The sequence below is a fragment of the Notolabrus celidotus genome, chromosome 1, assembly GCF_009762535.1.
Source record: "Notolabrus celidotus isolate fNotCel1 chromosome 1, fNotCel1.pri, whole genome shotgun sequence".
Taxonomy (NCBI): Eukaryota; Metazoa; Chordata; class Actinopteri; order Labriformes; family Labridae; genus Notolabrus; species Notolabrus celidotus.
In genome coordinates, this window is record NC_048272.1 from 37,602,442 (window position 1) to 37,624,298 (window position 21,857).

Here is a 21,857-nt window from a genome sequence, read left to right on the forward strand (position 1 = left end):
AGCTCTTGTGCTGCTAAACAATGCATCGACTGATTGGGCTCCAACTTCCTGGTGCCTGGAGCATTAGTCAACCTTAGCCAATTACTCTTGGTGGCAACTAAAGCTGCAAAAACAAACACTTCACATAACATCTGTATACTTAGCTGCAATCCCTTCATAAAACCATGCAGGATAACTTGGCACAACAATGCTACAGGCGAAGAAACAGGTCGAGGTCAGAAGTTACAATTGCAGTGTGCTGTGGTTTATATGACAGTAATTAAGTGTGCGCCACCTGGAACTTGCAAATGTTGGAGGAACACATGGTAACAAAACATTTTAGTCATATATTATTATTAGAAACCATATAATGTAACATTGGTTTACGATGGTTCATCAGTTCTCTAAAACGTCATTTTTTCTAAGGAACATTTTTGGCCTGATCTACTAGGATCCCAAATAACGAGTGCTAAATTGCTTGTGCAAACTAAAACATTGCATGTGCTATTTATGGGCGTGTTACGGATCATCTTCTATGATTGAGTGCGCAATTGATAGGTGCAGAAGTGGTGCAGAACCTTAAATGAAGTTTTTGCGTGTGATACCGGCTGTCACCATGGATAGTTTTAGAGAGCAGAGGGGCCATAAACGAAAAATGAAGTTTGAAGTCATGGAGTTGGAGGTCTTGGTAGAAGAGGCAAATAAACACACTGGTGAACTCCAGCAGAGACATCTCAGCATTGCCAGAAGAAACACGATTTAGGAAAATGGGAAAAAAAGTGATTTCCGTTTTTGAAAAGTGTTTTTGTAAGTTGTCCGTCATGACCTTAAAAAAAAATAAAAATCTCTTTTTTCTTAAATGGAGAATCTTCATCAGATGTCTGACAATGCCCAAATCAGCTCAGACCAGAAAACACCTGAGCAGAGCCCCGCAGGCATCCAGATTGTTATGATGACATTGATTGGGTGTTGCTGCAGCAAAAAAGAAATCAAACGGATGTAGGGCTGTCAACGAATATTCTAAATTTGAATATATATTCGAATATTAAAAAAAAACGGAGATTAAATTGTGACAATGAATATTCGACTGTGGAAAAAAACACATTGGCGGCTGCTTTGCGAGTGGGCGCACTGCATGACAGGTCAGGGACAGGTCACAGGAGTCACACATGCACAGCGTGAAGCAGACGGCAGAGAGAAATCCTTCCGTCCCCAGATCCTCAGTGCGCCCTGAACGCGTCTTTTCCTCCGCTGGAAATACAGTGAATAAAAAGAGATCGGGCCTCTTCACATGTGGACTGTCTTGTGTTTTTGGCAAATAACCTGTCAGGCCTAAGACCCTACATTGACAGTGGACTAAAAGAGCCCGTCAATCAGTGACACTGGGATAAAATGCAGCTTTTCCTCTTTTTTTATACAAGCGCCAAGAATGTAAGTGGACTACTTTTTCGTTTTTAACTTTAACTTCAATTAATGTTAATAGTATTTGCTTCAATCACTGAATGAAGCCTGCCTATATTAGGGACAAGAGTCGGGACCTTTGATTGCTCGCACAAGTCTTGTTCAGCACTCACTCAGAGCATTGCGCACAGAGAGGCGAGCGAGCGAGAGGTCTCCGGTCTTCAAAGTGTTTCGGTTTAGACCATTAGGTAATTTACTTGTTTTGTAATGTGTAGGTATGTTTTAGGCATGTTATATCTTAAATAAAAATACATATACAAGTAGTTATGTCTCCTTGTATTAGTTTGTCCACCTGTTATTGACATAATGCGCAAATATAGATATTTGAATGGTTCGAACCTATGTTTTGTTTTAGAGCGAATATTCAAACGTCATTTTGGAGCAATTTTGACAGCCCTAAACGGATGGGTTACAGGCCATAGATCGCGAGGTGAGAGCTGTGTCTAATGTGGCACGCGCCCGCCGCCGTAACACTTGGACCATCGTACACAAGGCAGCGGGTCAGTGCTGTGTCTGCGCTGATAATGGCCGTCAATGCCCTGGCAACAGTCGGGAGGTAATTTCGTGGCAGTGGTCCTCTAACTTAGCGGCCAGTGAATGAAGAGGGAGGGGAGAGCACAGGAGATGAACGTTCATACGGACGGGTGGACACTTGGAGACGCAGGCACTAATTGCGATGGGGTTAGGGTTAGGGTCAGCCCTTAATTGGGTCATCCAGCAGCTCAAAAAAAGCATTGCTGGATAGACGATATGTCTCTACTATTTTTATTTCTGACTGTCCAAATCAAGCGAGCCAGATCCTCCCCTGGTGGTGAAGCTTTCAGCAGTGTGACTGCTCCCTGGTGGCTGGCTGCAGTATAGGTAAAAAAAATCCGGCTCGGGGGAGCAGTCAAACTTTAAAAAATAAATACACGTTGTACGAATGTTTCTCACATCCGTATGCTGTGGTGATATGTAGTTAGTATTTGACTGTTTTGTGTCCAAGGCCTCTTTTTCCTGAAAAGTTTCTTTTTCGTTAGTTATTAGAGTTTAAAAAACGGGGTTTCACTTCCGGGTTTCCTTTGATTCACAGCCGCCGTAGAGTGAAACTTCAAAGGGCACACAGCGTCTTGTGACGTTACGCTGTAGGGCGGAGCTTATTACAGTGGCTTCACAGGCTCTGGCTGCACAATGGCGGCACCCAGGAGCGAGATTTTTTGGCTTCAGAACCGTACAACGGAAAGAGGTGGAGCAACGCTTTCCATTTTTATTTACAGTCTATGGTCCAAATATGTTGACACGTGCACGGAAGATTCTCTCTCTCCCTCGTCTGTCATTGCACCTATGGCTCCTTCTCGCCAGGGTGGCCGCAGCCATTTGTGTGTAACCCTGTGCCAGTTTGCACCTGCCTTTCAAACGTGCTCAATATAGACGCAAAACCTTCAACTACACACAGTTTCAGGTTTGATAAATCACATTGCATGTGCTAAATGATTACATTTGCATCTCCTCGTCGCAGTATTTTGCGCTTACTGATAATCTGCATGTATTCTGCATATTCATGAAGGCAAACACACTAAATGGATTGCAAGTGCTATTTTGCTCATTTGACAGACCCAATCCTCGGTGCACCCTGTTAGTACATGTGCTTTGCGCGCCATATCAAGTTTAGTAGATCGGGCCCTTAGTGTGCAAATACTCATACCAGGGTCTCATTCAGTTATGTTCATGTTATGTTTGAACCCTGGATTGCAGTGTACATAAATTAAAGACAGGAGCGACCTAGCACATATCGATGGCAGAATCACAAAGACCACAGGCCCATGAACAGATAAAGTCATACAGAGAACAATACATCATCATGCCTACAGTTTCACGATTTATTGGAACATATTGAACGCTTACAGAGCATTACTTCACCCCTCTGTACCTTATCATTTCACACTTGTTTGTTACTTTGAAACCAATTACTTCCTCCTGATATACACCTTAAAGTCTTGGCTCAATTGTAGTGCAACCTTTTTTTTTCTTTGTGTTATGTTTTCAACCAGCTTTGCAGTCCAGGTTTAAGCGAACATGGCACAGGGTGGAGGTAATTAGTCTGGGATTTTCAGCCGTGGATTAACACACGCTGGGTGCAGGGTTTCTGCAGTACATTGAGTAACGTATTAACTACTCAGATATACCTGTTAGAGGCTTTGTAGATTAAATCTGTCTTACACAATTATTTTTCAAATGAACATGAGTTAAGGTTTGTTTTATTTATAACATCTTTGAAATATCTGAATAAAAACAAAACTCTGTTACAAAAGTCTGGAATGAAGTCAAGGTCTTATTTAGCCCCACTCCTTTTTCCATTTTTAAGATATATCACATGGCAAAGGTATTTAAAACATCACCCATGAACACAGACAAACATGAAACTAACAAAGTGAGACAAAATAAATTTAATATATCATAAGCCACTGCAGATGAACTCCACATGATTGATAACTGAGCCCTTAGTCCCTCCATCCTGAATCTTATGAAGAAGCTGTTTTTGAAGATGTATTTAAATTTGTTTAACATTTTACATACAGTATTTTACACATTACACCACCACAGTTCTATGGGTTGATCCCTTTGTTATTACAAGATGAAGTTTCTCATCGGTACTCACTGCTTGTTTGATATTTGCATGGTTCTGAAGTTGGCCTATTGCAGCAGCTCTACATAAATTGAGTCCTAAGTTAGGGTGTACAGTCCTCACTAAACCAAACGTTCAGACCAAATGATCTCAAAATCCCATGCAGAAGTGTTATAAACTTCAATTCATGGAGCATCCGTTTGAGGCTGGCTGCAAAAACACCAGTAACCACATACACACCCATTCAAAGAAGACGATCTTTACAGCAGAAATAAACATGTTTACAGCCTGGTTCAAAAAACGGTTGCGCACACTGTACAGGGGTGATCTTTTTTCTAATGCGACGGTTCAGGAGATATTAAGATTAAGAGTTTTGCCCATTTAAGGATATGACTGACTTGACTGACAGGCGGGAACACATAGGTTTTGGCTAGGAGGCTCAAAGCCCGCTTCTTTACCTCACACTAAGCTTGGTTGAGTTCAGCATTACCAATATGGCTCCCACCGACGATTGGCTTCAAAACAGCGCTTCAGGAACAGATGGGTGACATCATGGATACTACGTACATTATTTATACAGTCTAAGGTCCTCACTAAACCATATGTTGAAACGAGTTAGTTTATAACTTAACTTGGTTCATTTTTTAGTTGCACCTTGGAGACGTAAGGTTCATCTTAACTAGTAGACTGTAACGTCCAAACCAATTGTTAGAATGTCACAGACATGATGTTTACACTCAGTTTGGCCAATCAGTGAACAGCTTTCTTCTTAATGGGGTGTTTGTTTCACATCCAGCCTTCTGATTCCAACAATCAAATTCCCACATAGCCTGTTTTAGCTTGGTGTTTTGGTTTTTCCTGCTTACTTATTGTTTGTTTATAGAGTGCTCAGTAACATGGAGCAAAATAACACACGTAGCAAACAGCTTACTAACATGTGCTCTACCACCACTTAACCATTACTTCCAGAGTCACTTATTTTTATTTAGAGCTGGTGGAGACCCAAACAGAGCTACAAGGGAGCAATTATGCAACGTTGGTGGCCAAAACCACAACTCCAGGTGAATGCTCATGCCCACTGGGTGTGACATCATACCCATTATGACTTTATAAGGGCATTAAACAGAGCATTAGGAACATTTAGCAGTAATGCAGACTAGTTCAACAGTCCTACAGTAAGTGTTACCTTCATGAAGGTGTAGTGAACAGTTTTTGTTCCAGCTCGAGAGAGGTGTTGATTTTACTTTATGGTCATTTTGGGGGCTGTAGTTTTAATGGCTGTTTAATTAGTTCTGTTTTAAAGAGGATTGTATGAGGCCTCTCTTATTGGGATCAATTATTGCTTTAAATAGTATCTACTTTCTAAGGCTTCAGAGGCAATTTTAGAACGTATTGTAATGCCTTTTTACAAGGAGTTATTTTCTTTGTTGATGAAAATGAAAAACCCTGTGATATAAAGATCACTACTCAGTAAATGGAGTTCAACTGAGGGTGCTGCTTCTAAGAATCTAAACCCATTTAAATGAGAAACAAAAAGGTTTATCTACTGTGGAAAAACTTCTCACATAGATAGACAATCAACATAAAACCTCCCCGAAGAAAATGTGTTCATGCCAATTACTGTTTTCTATGAATGGCCTTATAGTGATACATTTCCAGCAGTAGTTAGTAAATTGATCTGTGATCTTGCAGCAGGGTGAGAACTTGGCAGCAGTTTTCCTTTGTGATTCAAAGTGATCTATGCTACAACTCTGGAATCCAATACACACCAGCTCAATAAGAGTCCGAATCCCTCCTTAAAGCACATGTACTTTTAAATGTGTCAAGATGTTTTTAAAGGAAAAGAAACAGTGAGGAAGTTAAGGATATTTGTGTAGATATAGTTTTGTTAATGAATGTTGGGCACGTGCTGATTCATTACTAGAAGCCAGCTGTGAACAAATGTTATCCCTGCAGCTATGAAAGCGAACGTATACAGTCAAAGTGCAGTTCCTCTCTGAGTTTATTTAAACTGTCTGTCAGTCAGCCAGTGGGATAATCCCTCTACATGCACAAGCACCACATAAGAGTTAGTGTTCCTCTGCGATCACTTCATCCAGAGAGCAGAGCGGGGACCTTCTCTGCAAAGTGTTTCCACATGTGAACGTGTGGGTGGGCAAGTTTGGGTTTGGACAGGAATGAAACAAAGACAATTGCACTACAAGTTGTGAGGGTGAGGGTGAGGGTGAGGGGGGCAATAGAGATCTGATGGAGTTGTAAGTAGACTGTGAAGTATGGAGGACCTGCTGGTGTGGGTTTATCATGCAGACTGGGAATGATTAACACCTTACATGTTTGCAGAATCTCAAATGTGTCAAGCACATGTAAGCACTTATGTTAGACTGTGATAATTTGATTCATACTTTGAACAGTATACATGAAGCTACTCACATCTCCTTTCAATGTTCAGCTTAACATGAATATAAATTAATTCAAGGCTTTCACCAAGCGGTAACCTCCAGCCTAAAAATATGAGTCCAATGTGGAAGTGCTAAAAGCTGCAGTTCATCCAGGATCCGCTTGAGGCTGGCTCCAGAAGTACTGGAAACCACATACACACCAATTCAAAGAAGCCGATTTTTACAGCAGAAATAAACATGTTTACAGCCTGGTACAAAAAAGCGAGTGTAGTCTGGATAGCTCATTTCTTGATCGGCACACAATGGGGGGGTGAATTTTGTTCTAACACAGCAATTTTGAAGATATTGAGATTACAAGTCTTCCAATGAGAGGCACAGCTGACTTGATTGATAGGCGGGAACACTGTAGCTGTTGGCTAAGAGGCTCAAAGCCCGCCTCTTTACGTCACACTCGCTCGATAGAAGCAATATAGCTGTCGTCGATGATTGGCTTTAAAACAGCGCTTCAGAAACAGATGGGTGACGTCACGGATGTCCATATTTTATACCGTCTATGGCTGTATGTGTGTGTGTGTGTGTGTGTGTGAAACAGGATTCTCCCAATGTGTCAAAGGAAATGGAGTGTGTGAAGAAAGCTTTAACACAACCTGAATATTGAATGTGTGGGTTAGACAGTTAATCAGTGTTTTGACATTGCCGCTGCTCATCACCAGGCTGTGAATGAATACATTTTCAGTCAAACACCAACAACAGCACACTGACGGCTCCAAATTCGGATATTGCAGTGATTTCAAGGTTTTACATTTGTGGTTGCCACCACTACCCATTTATATAAATCACTTCCACCAGCCCAAACAAGCTGCTGTAAACAAGAGCAGAGTTGGATTTGTTTTGGAAAGGAGCTCTGTGATTTGTAGCATGGGGATCAGCCTTGAGAGCTTTTGCACGGATGAGACCTAGGGCAAAAACTGACTCTGTTATCCTCCCTGTGCTCTCATCATTTTTTGGTTTGTAATGTGGAACTCCTTGAGAGTAATATTTGATCTACTCTGCTAAACCTTGTGGGAGATATTACCACTGATTGACCACAATGTTTGCAGACGGGAGAGATGAGCCAACAAAGAGACGCCTTAGGGTCCAATCCAGGGTGAAGGTCATCTCGTTTTACTATTGTACAAATAATGCACAATTATTTAAATCTATATAATCTTCCTGTAAAGAATTTGGATAATGAGATGTAGAAAAGCTAGTGCAAACAGCAGTGCTGTTCTTCATGTTTCTGCACTTGGTACATCAGTTTAAGAGAGGCACAACGGGACAGGAGTAACTTTCAGAGTAACTTTCAGACTAACTTTCAAGCTGTTGTTTGCAGAGACCAGTGTGATGGGAAAAATACAGACATGATAGTAAGTTGTTCTTGTGTTGATTAGAAGCTAGAAACATTCACACATACCAGACCTTCTGTGATTTGCATACTGTTATCTGTTCCCATGGCTGAGGAGCAGACCAGGGGGTGAAATGTCAGGAAGGTGACCAGGAAGCAAGATGTCGTAAAAAGCTCTCTTGTTTGTCTTACAGTTCTTGGAAGATGTTTAATGATGTGTTAATATTATTATCTGAAGAGAATAAGTAACGTGTTGCATCTTCACTCTGGGTCAGTTGAGCATACCTTGTCTCGGTTATTAGATCACTCTGCCAGCTGACCGCTTTGCAAAGCTTACTGAAGGCCGGAATAAAGCTCACAAAGACAAACCGTTGTTGTTTGAGTCTATCATTTCCAGATTTCCACCACACCAGTTAATGTTTTTAACGTGTCAATGAAATGATAATTGGACAAATTCTCATCATGAGTTGACTCACTTTGTTTTTACCATGCATCCAGCAGAGGTCACACTCTGGCATCAGGGGGAAGTTTGAGTAGTTAAAAAGGGTTTCACCCAAGCGAGAATTGAAGCCAATGCGAAAGTGTTAAAAACTGCAGTTCCTCAAAACTCATGGAAAGTTCTAATATTTCTGATTCTCATAACCTCATAACAATTACACAATGGTAACAGTTACAAAATGCCTGAATGTTCCTACTCATGGCTTTATACGGTCTGATACCAAACCTACCCATAATAATAAAGCTCCCAATAGTGTCCACTTGAGGCTGGCTGCAGAAACACCAGAAACCACATACACACCAATGTAAAGATAATCTTTACAGCAGAAGTCAACATGTTTACAGCCTGGTTTATCAACATTTTTTATATTTATATAGAGGAAAATTATATCAGGATAATTATCGTTATCAAATTATCGCCCAGCACTAGCTCAAAGCCGGCCTCTTTACCCTACACTAGCTCGACAGAAGTTAGATTGAGTTCAGCATATGGCACCCGCCGACTATTGGCTTCAAAACAGTGCTTTAGGAACAGATGGGTGACGTCACAGATTCTACATCCATTTATTATACAATCTATGCTTTCACCAAGCAGTGATCATATTGATCAGCAATGAAAACCAGTGAGTATTTATGTTTGTAGTACTACTTTCTTTAGCTGTTGGTAATTGTGGCACTTTGTTTGCATATTTAAGTGGTGGGGTTAAGAGGTTTTGGAGGGTGCCCAATAAGAATACAGTTGTAATTTATCACTCTGCAAAAGGTGCAGCACAGCTAACAGGAGAGAGTTTGGGAGATGTCTGACAACGCTGGAGAGGTCCAATCAGTAGTATAAATGCAGCTGGACCCTGGGTGTACAGAGGCTTTAAAGCAGCTCTTTCTAAATGGGCCAGATCATTTGGCTCAGTTCAGCAGTAAGAGCCGCTGCTTCAGCTCCCAAACAGCTCCTCTTTTAGTACCACCTCTAATTCAGCCATACTTAGTAATGCTCTGACCTGTGGTTGGACAGTGAGCATATTCTTCACTTAAATCATTCTATGTAATTCCACTTACACTTATAAAGAAGCCAGAACACCATACTTTTATTCATGGTGGTAATAAGAGGGAGAACAGTGAAATGATGACATGGCTCCTATGTTATCCCTGATAAGTGGAAACAATGGTGTTAAAACTTGTCCTATGTTAGAGGTCTCCCCTATAGGATCCCATTATCATTTTATCTTAAATATGGTCGTTTGGGGACAAAACATCTTAACTTCGACACAGGAGTCACAAGACGACAGTGTGTGATTTGAGACTGACGTTTGTGCCATGAGGAATCTGCTTGAAAGAAGCAATGTCTCTGCTTTACTGACATTGTTCACATGATGTGTCAACATAACACAGCTTAGCTTACTCTCTCTCTCCTTGAACCAGTGATAGGATACCAAATAATAAGACAGACCTAAGAGGAAGATGCCATGCTGTCATCCCCGGATCAATCAGATTTTGCCGTCTGATGGATCCAAGCAAAAAAAGGTCTCCATGCTGTGTAAGGAGATAAGTCTCTTGAACTTGCCCCTTAAATATAATCTAAAGTTTCCTTTTGTCCGCAACGGCCGACATAACATAGCCGGTTGAACTCGCAAACCAACACGGCACCTGTTTCTTTTTCCACACGCTTGCACCCCTGGAAGAGGCACGTCATGACGTCAGATTTACGTGAGTGCTTTACCTAGCAGCGCTAGAGCAAACTTTCCCTCACAACAACAACGATGGCGGACAACGGCAGCTTGTCTCCTCGGCCGACCACTGCTTTGCCTTGAATCCATTAGTCTCTTTTTATTTTTTCCCCACAGGACAATGGCGGTACATGTTTTCCTTGTGTTTTTGATCACTGCAACCCCACCCCTCGCCCCTGATGTAAGCAGTTCACAGTTCTAGACCAGCAAAGAGCTGGAGCTGTTCTGGATCCGGTTTTCCCGTCCGGGAGCTGGTTCACGCCATAGACTGTAAATAAAATGGATAGGATCGCTCCGCCTTTTCTCATTGAACGGTTTGAAGCCAAAGTATCCAGTTCCAGAGCGCTGCCATCTTGTACAGCCAGAGTCTGCGCAGTAGAGAATTTCTGTGTTGCCACGGTAATTTCTGTGACAGAGTTTTTGACCTATACTGCAGCCAGCCCCCAGGAGGAAGAGTTTTTGTGGAAGTTTCACTTCCAGCCGAGTGACCTGCACCCCTGGTTCACTCACAGTCGAAACACGAAAACTGGTTCTCAATTGAGCGCCATCTCCGAACCGGCCCTGAAACTGCCTCGGTTTAAAAGGGTTACGAATCAGTCAGGGCCGATTCTCATGTGACTCATCCGTCTCCTGTTTCAAACACAAGACGGTAGTTTGGAGTCAAAGTTTAACTTCACATGACAGATTTGTATAGGATTAAGATTATAGATGTCTGACTGCAGGAATTAAAAAACACTGGAGGTCTGCAGTTAAAACTCGCCCCCACGCCAAGATATTGTCCACCTGTTTTCATCCAAGTTTCTTTGTTGTGGCACTTTGTGACTTTCCTCAACATCACATTGATGGGGAAATCACGCTCACAGCCTTTGATCCTCGCAGCCCCTCCTCTCTGTGTAATCCTAACCTTCTTGTCATAACCAAATCTCCAAATAAGCCGAGGCTGACTTCATTACCTCAGCTTGAACTTTCCAAAACCTCATGGTCTGTGGGCTATGATGTGAAAGAACAACAGGGTGTATGTTTACCTCTGTGCCTAATCGTTCTGCCTCTCAGACGACTCTCCATGCGAAGCCTTCTCTGGCTTTGTGATGGAAGTCTTCCAAGGCTCCTATCTCCCCTCTGCGCTTAAGAAAGCATTTGTATTTTTCAGAAAATAGAGTCCTTGTTTCCACCTTGTATTGGATCACTTCACTCCTCACTGCTGTGTAATGTGGGTGTCCCCGGGGGAAAGGAACCTTGAGGCAATAGGCCTTCCCCTTTATTTTCTTTTTTCCCTCCTAGAATGACGCACTGGAAATAATGCTGGCCACCAGAGTGGAAGGAGAAGGCGACTCTCTGCATGACTGGCAATGCACAAAAATTGGAAACGGTCCCATCCATCCCTAAGCTTGACGGGGAGTTAGACCCAGTGGATGAGGCAAAAACAGCCCTCAGTTTTCTTTGCCCCTAGAAATATTCTCCTCACAATGAAGACAGCAGATGTCTCTCAGTTGGGGAACAAACAGGGACATTTGCAAAGGCAGGCCCCGAAACGAGAGTATGTCACCACTGCAATGCCTGTACAGCAGACTGAAAGTCCTGTAGACTCTGCAGAGTGTTACAGTGTCAGAAGTGGAAAGTGTTCATTTAAGTGAGTAAGATGAATGTGTTTTCTGCAGCTCCTGAGAGGCTCCTAAGAGGCCTCATATAATAGAATAAACTGTGTTCTGTGCTGTGAAAGGTGATGCTTGTGTAGTTTTCTGAGGTGAATAACCTTACAGGGAAAGAGCTGCAGGATGTTTCTCACACACCAGGTGCACAATGAAAACCTCAGATCAGTGTTTTTCCTCCTGCTGCTCTTGGTTGGAAGGTGTTGTGAGACACAGTTCATTCAACTTCCCTGTAGCAAAGCTTTGAAAGACGAGAAAGGGATTCTAACGCGGGACTGCCAAAAGATACAAAGGCAACACAGGAGAATATGTTTCCCTCTTGTTCCTGCCTTTTGTTCTTCAGCCTCAGCTCCTTCATGCAGATTTGTAAAAGACCTTTTCGTCTGGTTCCCTGTGGAATATTTTTGGGGCGATCTTCATATCTGGAAGACTGCCGAGCCCCTGCAAGCAACATGCAGATACACACACACCATAATCCCAGTCCAACGCTATCAGTGCATCCAGCTAATCGGCCATGCACTATGATGCATGATAACAGTATGCAGCAGTTTGATAAAGAGAGGCCACAACACAGCGACGATCCGCTGTCTCGGCATGAGCAAGCCAGTGTCATAAATCAACAGCGCCTGTTTACTGGCTGCAGAGCTGTTTGGCTGATAAAGATTTAAAGGTTTGCAACTGTGAAGTTTATTTCACACAAACAAGCTTCACAAGCAAAACAACACTTAGCTTTTGCCAAGACCTGATATTTTAAATTTGACCTGGGATTTACAAAGTAGCCAAAATCAAATCAATCAAAAGTTGGTATAAAGGCATGCCAAACATCCATGATGCATTCTGGGAGGTTAGTGCAGGCAGTGTGAGTTGTAGAAAGAACAAATCTTCATTTAGTCAGTTCAGCTCAGCTTCAGATGGCCTGTTTTATTTTCTGCACACACATATATTCACGTCACCTTTAGGAATCATGTCCCCAGCTCTGGGCAGGACAAAATGTAACACTGGAGGGAACACAAATATATTAAAAACTTAAATTTACTGACGCTGCCTCCTGTCTGTGGATATATCAGTAAGGTTGCAAATGTTTCTTTGCCTATGGGCAAGCAGATCGTTACTTTAAAAGTGATTAGCATAAAGTTTAATCATCACTGCGGCTATGACAGGCTGACAGTAAAGCTGACTACGAGCCAGACAAGACCGCAGAAAAAGAACCACAAGCTTAGAGCCTCAGAGTTTACACTGCATCGAGACTGTGCTGCACTTCATTCTGCTGAACAAGCTACCAAACATTGAATGATTAATCTACTCAAGTCAGTACAAAGGTACAGTGGGTAGAACTGTGAATATTTAGTGATATCTAGCGGTCAGATTTAGATTGAAAGGCTCCTTGGCTCATTCCTCCTGTCTTTAAGGACAAGAAGCTCCTGGAAAAAAAACATAGGGGGCATTAATGAAGAACATGTTTTGTGCATTGGTTTTTGATACATACACTTAAGCACAAACATGCTATGGACGTGCACAAATGGAGAGATGACGGAGTGAGGACACTGCCATCAACCAGCGTCACCCAAGCAGGTTAGGTTAGGTTACTTTATTTATACCTGCACTGTAAACCTGAACAAGTTGAAATGACTCAAAATGTTTGTGGTAACTGATTACATAGGAGTTTTTATGTAGTGGGAATACAATTTTTGAGCATAACTGAAATTATAAATACGATTTCAAGTTTCCCCAACTCAAATTTATTTGTTACATTTTATTTATTTTTCTTAAAGTTGTGTTTTTGGCCTTTTTGCCTTTATTTGATAGGACAGCTGAAGAGAGATAGGAATAGTGGGGAGTAGAAAGTGGGGGAAGACATGCAGGAAATGGTCGCGGCCGGGAATCGACCGGCAACCCCTGCGACGAGAACTGTAGCCTCTGTACGTGGGGCGCTTACACCGCTAGGCCACCAGCGCCCCAGTTACATTTTTTATGTTTGATTCATACATACTAGATGAAACTGAGTCCATGTCATGGTTTGGTTGGTTTAGTTTGTTCCTTGTGTTTCATGCCTTGGTTCCTCCCCGTGTTTATTCTGTGTTAGTTATCCTTTGTGTCCCTTGAGTGTTTAGTGATCCATGTCTCTTGTTGTGTTTTATTAGTCTAGTCTTGTGTTCTCTGTTTTGTTTTGTAGTTCTGAATCCTTGTGTCTCCAGTTTAGTTTTAAGTCATGTCCTTGTGTGTTTCCCTCCTTTAGTGATACCCCTCATTATTTTCACCTTAGTCCTGTGTTCACACCTGTGTTGATGACTGTGTGTGTTTAGTTCCTCATTAGTCTCACCTGTGTCCTGTGTTCACACCTGTGTTGATGACTCTGTGTATTTAGTTCCTCTGTTCCCCTGTCTCTTGTTGGATCATTGTTTGGACATGGATATTAACTCCATAAAATTGAACCACATGTATTTAAAACAACATTAATCGTTTGGATAACTCAATAATTAATTGTTGGTTCAACTAAATAGCTGTTTTTGAGTTCTGTACCCTTAAAGGCTATGAGTTAAAAGTACTGTTCGGGTTTACAGTGTGTAGGTACATTTGTTTTGCAGCGAGATGATGATGATGATGTTCAGTCTGACATCCAGTTACAAACATGATGGGGGTTTGGTGCCTTCTCAGGCTTTCTCACCTCTGCAGTGCCCAGGCAAACGAGCATCTCTCTAGTCACTGGTCCATTGCCAAATTTCGTCCATACCAAACCATGTCCCTATGAACTGAGCAGCTGCCGCCCTGATTTACTGCCGCCCAATGTTCCTTCATTTGTCAAGTTTTTACCAACATAAATGTCTATCAATACAAATTATTTTGCACACAACACCCTCTCGCTTCTTCTTCTTCGTCTTCATCTTTCACCTGCTGCATTTAATGCAGCACTCACTAAATACAATACTTGTCTGTTACTAGTTTGCCTATTCTGGGCTACAGTAGAAACATGGTGGTGCAAGATGGCGGCCTCTGTGGAATTGGACCTGCTCCTTATGTAGATATAAAAGACTTGTTCTAATTTGACTAAAATAAACATATTCAGTTAAACATACTTAGGAATATCATATTTCATTTCAACCAAGTCTGCTCTGCCAAATGTCGCTACATACTACTGTATATACTGCACCTTTAAATGCATATGTAGTCCTTACAATATCTTCATAGCACTGGATAAGATCTGGGGCTGCTTGATGCTCCAATCTTTGCAAGCTAGTCTGATCCATCTGGATTAGGGATTGGTGGGCTCAGAAACTGAACCATAATATTTATGTTGTGGGTCCCTAAAAGAAGATCAGAGAGCTTAAAGAGGAAGACCGCTCCATGGGGCTTTTGTTAACTGCAGGTTGAGGACAGATTTGCTGCTACAAGTGACCATTTTTATGTTTTCACAATTATAAATCACCATTGGTGAATGTCACCAATAAGGGAGAGTATCTTTAAATTGAATAGAAATCTTAGAGTTCATGAATGAAGCGGGTTTTCGAAGCAAAATACTGTCCATGCCTCTCTTTGCCTCTATACTGGCCGGCACCGTCAGAGGCTTTGAGCCAAAATGCAAATGATGATGAGCTCCAAAAACCTTTCCTCCATGTTTTCTAGAAAATAAAGCGTAAACAATGAATTTGAAAACCACTTTCACATGGTTTTCACTGCAGAAATGGATGACTTGTTTTTTGTTTTTTTTTCAGTTGACTTTAAAAGAAAGTGTCTCAGCCTGAGACTCATAAAAGCTTTGCAGCCAGTGATTATCATGCTGGCAAAAGCAAAATATGTAATTTTCTAGTATTCCACAAACTCTTATAATGACTTGCTTTGTTAGTTTCTGTGGGATTATTTAGCTGACGTCAATCTGCTGCTGACTCATGGAGCTCCATTATAGTGACAGTGTCAGGAGCAGTCAGGGGGAGGAGAGCGACACACAGGCCCTGTCTATCAAACCCCTTTAGAGGTTCTGCTTCACCTGCACTTCATGGTCATTCACCTTCTGTCACCTCACACACCGTCACCTCTCTTCTTCTTTGCAGATGTGGACGAGTGTGCGACCAACACCCACAGCTGTCGCCCCAGCGAGCAGTGCTTGAACACTGTGGGTTCATTTGTATGCGAGCGGCAGGTCACTTGTCCTGCAGGATACCAGCGGAGGAACAGCGTCTGTGAGGGTGAGGTCATTGTAACTGATGTGTCTCATTAAGCCAGTTTACCAATCAGTCATTTCCAGAGCCGCTGAAGAAGTAGTGTCTGTGATGTCTTCTTGAAAAGCAGTAGAGAGTTTTGACTTTCTTTATGTCACAGGAGAGCTAATATATGACAGAATGTACAGATCTTTGGTGGCCCCCCTCTTCAAACACCATGCAGACTGTACCAGTGGGGCTAACGCTACGGCTTCTTTCAAACCGCCTACTATACTAACAGTACATATTGATTTGGCTAAACCTCAGTAGGTAGTATGTGAACAAGAGCAAAATCTGCAGTATGCCAAAACTCCCTGGATGTCGTACTGATTCAGGAGACTGTCTCAGTCTGCATCGGACCAGTCTCCCTCACGTGGGGGGGGCTCAGTTTTTAGGTGCTGTGAAAATCATTAAATTCCATATAAACCACTTCTTAACTTTTTAAATCATAAGTGATACTAAAGAAGCAGTTTCTCTATCAGCTTGGTCGTTGTTTACTTCTGCTTTCTGAAATCCAGCGACGCCTGACCCAGCATCCTGCAGAACAGATCCAACAGAACAGTCAGACTACATACTACCTTCAGACACATACTACCTGCAGTACGTACTGAATACTACATACATAGGTAGAATATAGCAGGAGGTTTCGAAAACAGCCAGAGACAGGAATGAAAAAACAGCAAGTAAATGTAAGAAAAGGTGCATTTCGACCAAGAGTTCCGGGATCTTTTAGCCACCAGAACTACTTTACCCTGAACTAAAAGGTTCCTGTGCCTCCATTGTTGTCTACGTTTTGACCACGGGCTGAAGTCCGGGGTAGATTGGGCAAGGCCAGTGACGTATGGAGGAAAAAAACTAAATGCACTACACCACCAGACCAGTAGAGGGAAGTAAAACTGCTATAATTCATCACAGATGGATTCACTGAATCAACACGTGAGAGGAGATAAGCGCGAGTAGCAAAGACATTTCAACACAGCTTTAAAATCCTTTTTAACTCAAAAAGCTGTGGCAGTGATCTGCCGGTGTTTCGGTTTAAACAGCGACCCTGTTAACTGGAGACTCTCAGCCGGATACATCCTTCATAAACGTCTTTAGACGATCATTAAATATCTGATGAGGATATTTTGAAATCTTAATAAAAACTAAACTAGTTTGCATTCCCAGGAACTCCCTCTGTGTTTCAACAGCTGTGTAAACTCCACAAACACTGACATGTTCAGCTGAAGGTCTCCAGTTTACAGGGTCACTTTTAAAACCATAACACCAGGAGAGACGCATTCACGGTGGGCTGAGAGAAGACTACTGTTACAAGCTGCTAAATCAAGAGAATCACAGCTTCTTCTTTTGAAAAGTACACACACAAACAAAAAAGATAGAACAAATAAAAACTAATGAAGAAAGAGAAATCAAGTGAATCACAGATGTGTGTGATGTTATTGTGGACGGCAGGCAGAATAAAAACACTGCGGTTAATCTACCAATCAGACACATTGGGCATTGCAGGCCGTGCCCCTCGAAAGTCCCGGGACCTTTGAAAAGTACTACCCCCTAGCAGGGGCTTTTCAGGGGGGAGATAATCTACCCCTGAACTAAATTTGGACCCTGGGTCCACCGGTCGAAACGCAGGTAGTTCAGGGGTAAAGTTCCTCCGGTCGAAAAAACGCCTAAAGTTGACTTACCCGCACACCTACAGTTAACAAGAATGTGTAACATGTTGATTTAATGCATAAAAAGATGCCAGATTAGAACACAGTGATACTTATTGGAGTCTCCACTCCCTGAAGTCTCAGCTGGTTTCCTGGAAACATGTTTATAAGCAACATTTAGAGGTGCTGGTCCGCAGATTTGGTAACCTTTAAACAGAGACTGTTTTAATCAAATTTGCAGCATGCAGGTTGTGACTTCCACGGGATCATTTCACTTACAAATGTAGAAAGTTTTGCTCCTCCACGAAAGTTATAAGTGGATTGTTTGGAGGCTTTTGTTTGTGTTGGGGGTGAAACTCGGTGCTCCCAGTTTCCAGGTAATTTAAAGAGGATCCTGCAACACACAGCACATTCACCCAACACCCCTGGCTCAAACTTTGGGACACTAAAAATGGATGCTCCTGCATGCACACGCAGGCTATTCTGGTCCTTTAGTTCGTTATCACTTTCCCCGTGTGGCTCTGTCTAATTTTATCCAAAAACCTAAAGTAAGTTGTCCTTAAAGGGCCCTGGGCTCACACAAATCCCTGAATACCAATGCAGTGTAGTTCATCATTAATAGGTGTTTAGGGTATTGAAGTGTCCGGGCATTGTTGATGGCAGACAATTGTTTTCAAAGAGGCTCTTCAACAAGAACAGGGTATATTTAGACAGCTCATTTTCACCCTCAGTCCAAGTTTAGATGAATACAATCAACATTAGTGATCAAAAGAACAACTCAGAGTAAAGCATAGAAACCTGAGTGTAAAGTCCAAGGATTAACAATCATTTTGAGATTTTAGCCATACTGAAATAATTCCAGGTCATGACCTCTACTCTGCCCAGTCAGCAGGACTTCATTAAGATTCCTGCTAATGCTCTTTTTTTGGCCTCAGCAGTGCTGTTTGAGCAGATGCCCAGGTTCAATATGTGACAAGGTAATCACCCAGAGAGGCAGCATTGTGCAGGCGGGAAGGCACTTTGTAGCTTTGTGACTGGTGTCACCAGCACTTGGCAGCAGGCACAACCAATCAATGTAGCAAGATAATGAAGGTAATATTTAGTTGACCATCCGACAGGGGAAGAATCTAATTAGCTACTTGAAAAAAGGAGAGTGGTCGCTGCTGTAGAAGTGGAAATGTATCTGTCTGATGATGACTGTCGGAGAAAAACCTAAATGAAGACATTCAGATTTTCTGCCTCTAAGGACTTGATATCGTGTGAAGTCCTGAGGAACCGTCTAAAAGGACAAATGTTTCATTTGAACTCCACACATCACTGGGAGATCCAATACCTGTCAATTAAGAAGTTCTGCTCAACTTCTGTTAATTGCAAAGTTGGAACAAATGGTGTTTCCATAGGAGGGGGAATTTTCCTCCAGTTAAACATGGTGTGAGTGAGAGTGAAACATTCCTTGGATGGTTCATGTTTACTCTGTGCTTGAGCCACAGTGCCACCTACTGGACTGTTAATGTAAGAGGGCTCAGTATTGCAGCTGAGGTAGTAGAGAGCACATTTAAACTCTTCATCTGCACTTTCTTTGATTGCCCAAAACACGATTTTGAAAACAGGGCCCATTTTGTCAAAACACTACAAAACCATATTTTGTTACCATATGAAACACACATTTTTCATATGACTGAATTCTGTTTGAACCAGTTACACACTGCTGCTGCTAACCTAAAACACTTTCAGCAATTCTACTTCTCAGTGATCAGAGTACTGTAAGTGAAGTACACAGAGAAAGTGCAAATATGCAATAACACATCACCAACACTACACAAGAGCAATGCTGCAGACTGATGAAAATGTAATTAAGCAATTAAGCAATCATGTGTTTGCGCACCTGATGGCTGTTTAACTAGTTGGCTCATAGGTGTGGTAATTTGACAGTCAGTGCTTTGGGATTGAAGGAAGTGACATCATGATGTACTTCTGTGTCTAATGTATACAAGTGTGTTTAGTGTTTTGCAAATCACTGTGTGTATTGTTTTTCATAAAGTGTGAGGCTGACATTGTGACTTATAGTGGTGCAGATCTGGGCCAATGTTTTGCTCCTTGGGTGTAAGGTTTTGATAATTCTGTAACACTTATTTTTTTTAGTGTTTATGCAGTCCAAACAAACTGTAATAAAAAATGGATTGTTTCGTTTTGTTTGTCTGATACTTACTTTCTCATGTTTACTCTCCCGCAGACATTGATGAATGTGTCCTGCGCACACATAACTGTGGGATGGGCTTCGTGTGTAAGAACACCATGGGCTCCTTCCTTTGTAACCCCAAGCAAAAGTGTATGAGTGGCTTCACACAGGACTCCCATGGCAACTGTATTGGTAAGAGATAGTCAGCGTGAGTCTTTATAATATCAAGGTTGCTCAGATAGATTCAAGTCAAACATTTTGGTGATGAAAACTGACCTCAGAGTTAAAAATCCACTTCCACATTGATTTCCCTCTGAAAACTTGCAAGTGTTGAATCTTTAAACCTTGGTTTGCTTCGATATCACTGCTGCTCAAGTAATGACACCACAATTACAAACATACCACCACTAAAGGCTGATTTATACTTCTGCGTTGAATCAACGGCGTACGCTACGCCGGGTGTCCGCGTAGCTCCCGTACCTACGCCGAGACCTACGCACGTAGCTGACGTGCACCTCCTCCAAAATGTAACTCCACGTAGAGCCGACGCGGACCGCAAGCCCTGTGATTGGTCCGCTCGGCGGCTTTGTCTTTCCCGCATTTACAGCACTTCCGGGATCCCGGACATCGGCCGCATATCGGCCGTGTATTTCATCTCCTCCTCTCTATTCTTCATGTAATCATGTCTGTATGATAAACAGCAACATGTATCAGCTGTAGATTAACATAACACGCTCTGAATCGCTGTGGAAAAGTAAACAGAGAACGTAGCCGGAAGCAGGCAACCAGCTATCAGAGAGACCACACTGCCCTCAAGCGTTTCGGCGGAGAATTGCTGCGCGACACAGACACACCGACGCACAAGTATGTGGGGCTCATGTCCGCGTCAACCCCCGGCGTAGGGTACGCCGTTGATTCAACGCAGAAGTATAAATCAGCCTTTAGTCAACATGTGAACACCAGTACAGTATTTTTCTGGTCATAGGTAGGACTGTCATTCAGGATTAAACCTCCTCACAATCATTTGCCTGTGAAGCTGTCACTTCCTCCACTGTCTTAAGGATTCATTTTCTCTCTTTCTGTGCAGACATAAACGAGTGCAGCAGTCTGAGTGAGCCGTGCAGCTCTGGTACTAACTGTATCAACACAGTGGGCTCTTACACCTGCCAGCAGAAGATCATAAAGTGCAGCCCCGGCTACCACGCCAGCCCCGATGGAGCCAAGTGTGTTGGTGAGGTTTACTCCTGTAGCACAACAGCATGAAGGGAGGAGACAGGGAACTATAGATAACTGTGAATGAAAGGATGGATGTGGTACTGGTTCTTGGCTAGAACACCAATGTCCCATTCAGTTGTCACAAAATGGTGTAAAGAAAAGAATGAGCCTGATTAAATCTCACTTTCATAGTCAGCTCAGGTGAATATCATTATGTAACATCAACTTAATGAATAAGGAACTGTTAAAGCTAGGGTTTGTAGTCATGGAAAACTAGCATATATTTGAAAGTAGCATTTCCCCTAGGAGCTCTTCCAAAATGACACCCCCGCTCACATGCATGAGCGCCGCTGATTCTTGACCATATGATGGTGACTGATTCAAAACCAGTCCTCAGCATATCATTTGTGTTTTGCACTACATCAACTCATGTCTCACTCAGCGGTAAGAAAACACCAAAACATTATCATAGTGAAAGTTAAAAACACAAACAAACATGAAATGTACGCTTTACAGGAGGCGGGCAGAACGGCAGGACAGGATTTGATTGGTTTCATCATTTGGCTCCTGATGGCAGGGATTGGTTGGTGTTTTCCCAGGTTTACTCCGGCTGTAGATAGCAGCTTTTTTCGCTCTTTTTTAAGAACACATTATGTATTGATTGCCATCGGGACATAAAGATCATTTTAACCAGTATAACAAAAAGTGTATCTAAATCTGACTACCAACCCCAGCTTTAATTAGTAAGTAATTTAAAGACTACCTTAGATGTAATGCAATCAGGTAGTAGTCTCAGAGTTTCACTGAGACAGTAAATATTTCGATTTCTGTGACTTCAGGTAATAAAGAGTGAGAACTGTGAGTGTCTGAGTGTTTGTGTTTGAGTACAGACTGTAGTTGTGGTGCTTGGCTGTGTTTCAGCCGG

At 42.2% G+C, this 21,857-nt stretch overlaps 1 protein-coding gene across 4 annotated transcripts in view; it reads left to right on the top strand.

The window, feature by feature from the left end:
* The window catches only part of fbln2 (fibulin 2), a 99,114-nt gene that overhangs the window by 63,576 nt on the left and 13,681 nt on the right, over positions 1-21,857 (top strand). For all 4 annotated transcript variants that reach the window (XM_034698351.1, XM_034698367.1, XM_034698362.1 and 1 more), the window contains 3 exons: positions 15,743-15,877; positions 19,772-19,909; positions 20,805-20,948. In XM_034698351.1, coding sequence (XP_034554242.1) covers positions 15,743-15,877; positions 19,772-19,909; positions 20,805-20,948 — 417 coding nt within the window. The remainder of the gene's footprint in view (positions 1-15,742; positions 15,878-19,771; positions 19,910-20,804; positions 20,949-21,857) is intronic.